The sequence below is a fragment of the Sinocyclocheilus grahami genome, unplaced genomic scaffold (assembly GCF_001515645.1).
Source record: "Sinocyclocheilus grahami isolate Dianchi unplaced genomic scaffold, SAMN03320097.WGS_v1.1 scaffold202.1, whole genome shotgun sequence".
Taxonomy (NCBI): Eukaryota; Metazoa; Chordata; class Actinopteri; order Cypriniformes; family Cyprinidae; genus Sinocyclocheilus; species Sinocyclocheilus grahami.
Genome location: NW_015505381.1, coordinates 657859 through 666832, shown reverse-complemented (window position 1 = coordinate 666832; position 8974 = coordinate 657859). Strand labels below are relative to the sequence as shown.

At 35.6% G+C, this 8974-nt stretch overlaps 1 protein-coding gene across 1 annotated transcript in view; it reads right to left on the bottom strand.

Annotated features, from left to right (window-relative positions):
• Nucleotides 1-8974, bottom strand: part of LOC107595439 (voltage-dependent calcium channel subunit alpha-2/delta-2-like) — a 205684-nt gene that overhangs the window by 168482 nt on the left and 28228 nt on the right. Inside the window, exon 3 of the mRNA XM_016285843.1 lies at nt 8469-8585. Coding sequence (XP_016141329.1) covers nt 8469-8585 — 117 coding nt within the window. The remainder of the gene's footprint in view (nt 1-8468; nt 8586-8974) is intronic.

Genomic DNA, 8974 nt, shown 5'->3' with positions numbered 1-8974 from the left:
GCCGCTTTCTGCCGTCTGTTTCCTTTCGCGCAGCACAAAAATGACCCGAACCTCTGCATACTAGGCTACTTGTTGCACAGTTTTTCTTGCATTTTCTTAATTTATTATTTAAGTAAAAATATATTTCTCTTATAGGCTGATTTATTAGTTATAATATATATATATATATATATATATATATATATAGAGCCTAGCTTTATTATGTTTTTCTCCGCTCGCAGAAGAGCTGCAGGTGCGTGATGTCATGCATGTCAATCCTCATGTTCTGTTGTTTGCTGCTTTTTGAGCATGTAAAATGAATGAACATAAAATAAACAAATGTTAGTATTTTTAACAGGTCACAGACACTAATCCTTTCTAATTTAATTCAATTCTAATTTAAAATAATCTTGTCGGTTAACGGTTAATAATCGGTTAACGAGCGTCGGTTGTCGGTTAGGAAAAATAACCGAAATTAACATCTCTAGCTTTAGTTTCAGTTTTAGGCAACTATCATAACCCTGGTTAACCAATTCGGTTAACTAATTACCAAGATATCTTCTGGAACTCTAGAGTAGACACATATAAGATTACTAGATTTTTTCTTGGGAGAAACATGTGAGAAGCAGGATTCTCCATTTAATCTCATTGCTCAAGAAACATTCCAGATATTAAAGCGGTCTCAGTTGGGATTTCTGAGACAAATGAAGACAAACCTCTTGTAGATCTGAAAGGAACGTGTTGCTTTGATGTCGTAATTCACAGAACTGTGCTCTAAAGACTGCTATGATCTGAACAGGATGCGCACGGATAATTTACAGCTATTCAAGTCAAATGGTTTGAGCGGTTCTGTGTGATTTTCGCTCGCTGATGTTGATGTGTGCTATTTTCGTGCAAGGAGACTGCGGCCTAGTTCTCTCCCTTTCCAAAGGGACCGGAGCACTATAACCGCTTCACCGTGGGCCTGCAGGAAATTGAAAACTAAATTGCTTTTCTTCGTTTTTTCTTCCTCTTTTTCTGAGGCACAATCGCACTGCTTTTGTTACCGGCGTACCAGTGGACGCACAAACTTCAGGCCAATGAACAGTACAGCCAGGGAGTACAGTTTATGGCAAGACTGCAAATGGAGGAAGGTTTATTGAAGTAAGTGCGTGAGTGCATGTAGATTAGCGCTGTGAAGTCGTGCGATTGTTCTGCATACATTAGCAGCCCCCAACACCGCCTTCCTCTCAATATAACTCCTCCATCTGTCATCGTCATACTCGCCTCCTCCTGACTAAGCAAGTACTGCTCCGCATCCTGGAGTTTTTCTGCACCACAGATCAACAGGAACTCCATATTTTGTTACTATTAGCTTGAAGACAATTTTATACCATTTGTAACACAACGGCAGTTAAATAGATTTGCTTTCCAGAGGGAATTTCAGAGGGAAAACTGTTCACTGTTCAAAATTCATTATTATGAATATGTCATTATTTAGGCTACTCACCCTCAATGTTGGTAACCAAACAGATGTTGGTCCCCATTGACTTCCATACTGTTTTTTTTTTTAAATTATTATTATTATTATTTTATTGAAGTCAATGTGGACCAGCAATTGTTGGGCTACCCGCAATCTTCAAAATATCATCGTTTATATACAACAGAAGAAAAAACTCAAAGGTTTGGAACAACTTGAGGGTTAGTAAATGATGACAGAATTTTCCTTTTTGAATGAACTAACCCTTTAAAATAATGCAAAAAAAGATTACAAAAAAAACAAACAAAAAAACAGTCAAACCATATGTCAAAAACATATTTTTAGTTTTTTTAAGTATAGTTTATCAACAAACAAAAATATATACTGTAGCATACACAAAAACTGTAACGAATGCTTATTATTTTGCTAAATATTTCGCAAATAATTTGTAAATGTTCATTAATTTAATATACAACAACTAATAATGTTCTAATATATAATATAATATTACATGATATACAATATTCCTTTAATATTAAAGTAAAAAATTATGGAATCGCTTAGACATCACAGTATAATAAGCTAAATAATATATAAATAAAACTTAAACTCATCCATTAAAAAAATGTTAATATATAAATTAATATAGATTAAATTAAATTAAATATATAATTTAATAAATAAAAAAATAAAAAATTAAATTAAATCTTGACTCTCAACCCCAGAACACATTTTAATGCCAATGATTCACTATATTAACAGTAAACAATAGAAAGCATCTTAGCAAAGTCGTCTAGGCTTTTCTAGAGTAGATGGAGCTTCCAGTACAATAATACCAGCCGACTAAACCTGACAAGTCTTCACAGAGACCAATTTACTGTCTGTCGCCTGGATCGCACTCTCCAGCTCCCTCTGGGTGCCATGTTTGTGACACGGCTCAAAGGCCCGACAAGAGTGAACTTTGGGTCACGCTTCCCTTTATTCATCACTCACCGGGCGATGACATGACCAGACTGAAAAACCACATGAGTCACGGCATGACACATCGTCAGGTGAACTGTACAAATGACAAACTCAACTGTACTGATGAATAATACAGCATCTGCCCTGATGCTGCTGTTCTCTGAAATTATTAAATACACAGAGAACTGTGTCTGTTCATGGATGCTGTCAAAAATAAAAAACACTCCAGTTAGCAGCCTAATTATACAGGGTTTCCTAAAGAATAAGTTATCAACTAGTCAATATGTAGTTTTACACACCTCTGATAATCGGTTAGGGAAGCTTATAAAGATAGAATGCACAGTTTTTCTAGCCTTAGTTCACATTCCCAATTTGGATCTATAATTAAGTCTACAAATAGAAAACCTCCTAAATTAAAGCAGATATCTCAAATAAACCCTAAATAGATAGACCATCAATTTACCATTGATGAAAACTTGGGCCTTTACATCAATTTTCGTTTAAAAAAAAAAAAGAGTAACATAGCTCAACAACCATATACTGAATAACTCTCTGAAATGCCTTATAATGAATTTCATGACTAAATCATTGATTTTACATGAATCACTGAGTTAACATATCAATAAATAATGTATAATAATGCTAAATAGATCAATATATTAATATGAAATTATATGAAGCAGTTGAATGATTATATTAATCAATGTGAATAAATCAAAATATAAGTCCCGCCTTGATTGCAACGGCCAAACAGGAAAACTTGTCGGCTGATACCGATATTTGAAAAATGCCAAATATCAGTCGACCACTATTTGAATATATTTTAAAATGTAATTTATTTCTGTAATGCAAAGCTGAATTTTCAGCATCATTCCTCCAGTCTTCAGTGTCACATGATTCTTCAGAAATCCTTCTAATATGCTGATTTGCTGCTCAAGAAACATTTCTTATTACTATCAATATTGAAAACAGCTGTGATGCTTCATATTTGTGTGGAAACTGTGATACGCTACAATGAAAAAAAAAACAATACAAACTTCAATTTTAAGTTATTTTAAATTGTAATAATATTTCAGAATATCACTGCATTTTTTAATAAAAAAGCAGACTTGGTGAGCATGAGAGACTTCTTTCAAAAGCATTAAAAACTTTCGTTCCAGTAGTGTAGTATACAGAAGTGTTTTTTTAGTCAGGGCTATTTATTTTCATGGTAATGTTTGTTACCGTAATTAACAAAGTTAACATAAAGCATTGCCCGTCCTTGTTAATGTGCCCCTACAGATACACAAATGCGCTGTGTTGCCCTACTGAGTATTTCCTGTCTGATGAGGCCGATCAAAACTGTCCTCTCATTAGTGAAACAGCAGGAGTAATTAATTGTGTTTATTTTTAGGGGTGGCAGAGAGCACGGGACTAAATTTAGCACGTACGAAGATCAGTGGGGCCGGCCAATTAAACGCAGGCAGAGCAGAGCCCACCAGGGTACCTCAGTCCAAAAAACAAAAACAAATCACGATATGATGAAGTGTGTGCGCTGTAATACAGTACACTATGACAAACCCCTTCTTCCCTTGTGTGTCTGCTTCCACAATGTCATACTGGATTTCACAGCAAAGATGGCCCGATTCGCCCGGTCACGTGCTGCATCTGCGCAACGTCCAGTCAATACGATCCAGTTCGTCATAACAGTCCTAATCAGGGTCAATCATACACAATCTACATCATATATGAGCACACACACCACCAGCCGTTGGAAATGATGCTTACTAGTCTGCTTGACTGTATTAGTTTGTATTAGGAGAAGGAGAATATGACATCACAAGCCTGTAAGTGATGCCATGTGCTGAGTTTGATTGACAGGTTCTGTTCTGCAGTATCAGCTGGTTTGGGAAGCAATCCATAAAAGAGAGAGAGAGGGCGAGAGACACAAAGCTGAGCTCAGCTGTGTTCCGTGCGGCTGCAACACTGTTCGTTTACATGACAGCTTCCCCAACCCGGCCTTGACATCTGTCAGTCACACGCACCGCGGTCACAGTAATAAAGATTTAAGAGCTTCTAAAAATATACGGCGGGACACTAACACACAAACGCGGCCAGAAACAGTCAGGGCGTTCCATCTCTCCACGAGCACAACATCAGCCCTTCATGAGGAGTCTGTCTCGGATCATTAAAATGCTACTAAATGCAGCCGCAAAACTACCAGACAGGAAGCGACTCGTTTCAAGACAACATGGCTGACCCAAATGCACTTCGAGCCTCTAGAGTAAAACAAGGGAGACACAAAAAATGTTGGAAAGAAGTAGAGCAGAGGGATCTCTTTCATGAAACAACTGAATGCAACCATTTATGTAAGAATGGTTTTACAAAAGTTTGCATAGGAATTTGTTATATATGCAATTGAATGCAACAATTTATGTACATAAAAATGTGTTGTGCACAATCAAGCCAATGCAACAATTTTTGTAAGAAATGCTGGATGAACGAATAAGAACAGAAGTTAATATGCACATAATTCTATGCTGTTTTGCAAACAATTGACATAAAATTTGCTAATTAAAAAGCAACAATTTACATAAGAAATGATGCAGATTTATTATGCACATAATTCTATGCAATAAATGTAATTATTTCACTACGAACAATTCAAATTCAGCCACTTTTAAAAGAGACAATTTACAAATAAATTGTACTACATAGAAATATGTTCTGCATATAATAAACTCAATGTGACAATATATTTGAGCATGAACTATTGAACTATTTATGCAGAAATTTGATGTGCATTAGTTTAATGTGAGAATGATTTTACGAACAGATTATGTAGAAACATGCTCCACTTATACAGCCAATTCAAAGCAAACAATCTGAAATAATGTACAGAAAATCTACACAATTTTATTATGCACATGATTTGATGTGATTTTATGAAAGAATTACTCCGAAATTTTCTATGTACAAAGCCAAATCAAAGCGACAATTTACATATGAATTTTTACAAACAATTTACACAGACATTGATTATGTACATAATCAATTCAATGCAACAATTTACAACTATTTACACAAAAATTTGAACAGTTGATTTTCTGAATGATTTACACAGAAACTGGCAATGTACAGAGCCAATTCAAAGAGATTATATAAGAATTGTTTACGAACATAATCCATTGTGAAAATTTATGTAAGAATGGATTAACAAATAATTTACATAGACATTCGTTCTGCTTGCATTTCTGTTCATTAATAAAGCCGCTGGAAAAATGACACCCTCCTGGCAGCTTTGGTGAACTATTTTCAACGGACTATGATTTGGAAAGCAAATCTTAATCTCAGATATTATTTAGGGCAGATAGTACGTGAATTGGGGCGCAGGGTCTATCTATCACACTCATTAGCAGTGACCTAAAGAAGCAGGTGCGAATAAACAGGTCAACGCAGGTGTGGACCAGTTTCTGCTGGAAACGGGAAATTAATTTCTTCTGAACTATTCCGTAGAAACTTAAATGCATTTCTTTTACCCAATTTTGAAAATACATTTCTACATAAAATAGTTAAATAACTCTATAATACATTAAACCAAAATTAATAACTATTGTAGAAAACCCTAATGCATTTTTGAATTATGGCTTATGATTTTTCACTATGGCTTTCCCAAATTCTGTTGATTCTGTGCACGCTTTAAAATTATTATTATTTTTTTTAACGTGTGAAAGATTATAATATTGCAGCTAATTTGTTGATGTTCAAACACTGATTAAATTGTGCGGACAGCCATAAATCACAATACAAGATTTAATATCATCCATCTATGTGCTTCTATTAAACACTGTCAAAACTCATCCCCTCCAACTCTTTATCATGAGATTACAAGACGTCTCCTCGTTCCCCTCTAGCTTGTTCTCTCTTGCTTTACCTTGTTCTACATCCTACATCGCTCGCTCTTTCCTCTAGATTTCTCCCGTCTGCAGCTCATTTCGAAATCAATGATTTCAGAACTTCATTTCCCCGCATTTCCTGACGCCTGAAGGGTCGTTCTCATTCTGGGCCCATTTTCTCTCTCTCCATTTCTCTCGCTCGCTCTCTTTCTCTCAGTTGTCAGGAGTCTGCTGGGCTTTGGGTGATGGTTGGGTCTAGTCGCCAGCATACTGCTGGCCCCGATAGCAGCGGGCCCAATCTTTAACTGTTCAGTCAAGAAAGCTGCTCGGAAGCACTCAGAGCACTGCCGCTTTGTGGCCAACCAACTCAATTCCATAGCACTGAAACATCGGCTCCGTTCCAAACCCTAGTGAGCCGCCTAGCAAGACAGCAACGAGCAACACTCTTCAGCAGGCAGCAAAATTACATTGCTTTACCAGATGTCTCATTTCGGCACACATTTAAATCAGCATCACTTGCATTATTCGCAGAAAAGCCAATCCCGAAATGCATTGTAATGATTCCAAAATGGCGAGGGAAATATAGTTTGATTGTGTTTTCTAAACAGAACTCCAATTCAATCAACAAGCAACATAGTAAACAAACTATTTTTCATTATTAGAGCAAATATAAAAGTAGCTGGTAGGGATGGGCCAGAATTGTTGAGCTAGTATTCTGAAGCTGAAGTCGAATAACAGGTTCAAGGCAAGAAGTTTGAGCACTGAAACATATACATCCAAGATTATTCAATAAACTCTACTAATTTTTTTAATCATCATTACTTTGTCTCTTCTTTCTCAGTCAACCTCTTGGCTGACAGAAGACTGTTAATACAGTTTTGGGTATACCAGACAAAAGTTTTTTTTTGGCTTTTCATAATGTGGTGTTTGAGACTATTGCAAAAAAAACATCCAAAATATTTGTGATTTTATTTAATTGCACTTTATCTATTTGCATCTGTACATTTCAATTACTATGCACATCTTTAAAGGCCGTTTTCTCAAAATCAGTTTTCATTATATATTTTCTATGTATATTCCGAAGGTTTTACAGATGGGTTTGTTAAAATATAATTTGCTTAATTTTATTTTCAAAATGTCAATTAAAAATGTTATTCTTAAAAACATTATTATTATTATTATTATTATTATTATTGATTGATTGATTTAAATGCAAGCATATTAGTGCATATTCAATTAAATAACGGCTCATTTGCATTTAAATTAATGCAATCATTATTAATGTAATCATTCATCTAGTGAAGTATGGTTATATGGGTTCCATTTATTTACCCTTTATACCTGCCTTAATATTTTTGCAATGGTACTTATAAGGTGACACCACTTTTCAAAGAGAAACCAGAGAGATGCAAATTCTCAGCAAGGTAAATAAAACTCATCTGCACTATCAAAGCAACATTTGTGTAGTTGGGATGCATTAGAAGGTCGCTGACAAAATAGGGAGCATTCAGCGAGGTAGCACACTAGAATGTGAAGCAGTCATTTTGAGTCTCCTGCGTGTGTCTGCATGGCATGACTCACATTAGAGAATTTCAGCTAATCTCGCTCGAACACCAATTTATGATAAGAAATTCCGAGTGTCTACCAGTGAAAGACCTCAGGCAGTGTTCATATGCTACTTTTAGTCAAAAGTACTAAAGTACTTTACTTACCAAACACATGATTCATTTCTGAAGCTTAATAAACACTCATTTTTCAGCTGTAATTGTCATATGCGCCTGCACATTCCACACGATTTAATCAGCCGCTAAAAGACTCAAACCAACACAGCGAAAGGCACTTCAAGATCTTCAAAGAATATGGTGGTGCAAACACGGTAGTACCATAGCATTTCTTATGGAAATGTGTAAATATGATGCTCCATTCATCCCTGAATTCATCTTATGTGTCGCTGTGTCGTGTCCTATGGATTTGAAGAGGGAGCAGATTGGACGAAGACAAACTCATTACCTGCTTAGTTAAGCAGGCTAATAGAGAACAGTGGGCACTGATAATATTTTTTTTAGAAATCCAATTTTTTTCTGATTAAAAGAGACAGTGGATCGATTCCCCTTTTTAATGCAACAGATAACACCACGATTATCAACGGCTCGACTTCCTGCTGGGAGAGAGCGATTGTTAGCGCTGCTCACCTCCAGAGCTTTGCGTTTCCTGTTGAGCAGTTTGGCGATGTCTCCTGCCACCTTCTCCACCAGCTGCTTGGGCATATTTCGCTCCACACCAAAATGATTTCTCTTGTCAGTATAAATCTGTGGGAGGCAAAGGTCAAAGGTCAGGCACGCAGTGATTTCCTTTGTGATCAAACACATCAAAAATGACAGAATTTTGCAGCTCAAAACAAAAATATCTTGATATTTTACATATGAAATTCAATATTTAGAAAAAAAATACAATAAGTAAAAGGTTGAATTTCTTAAATATATAAGCATACCATTCCAAAGCATTTATCACCATTTTAATGAGCTCTTAAAATTGTAGCATCTTAGTTAATATGTTCCAGTAAGTTGAGCAAGCATAAAACTAGTCTACTGGAACATGCGTCAAGTAAAAAGAAGACTAAAATCATTACACTATTGATGTTATGTTGCATTTCATGCATGTCATAATTGTTCAGCTTATTATTTTATATATATATATA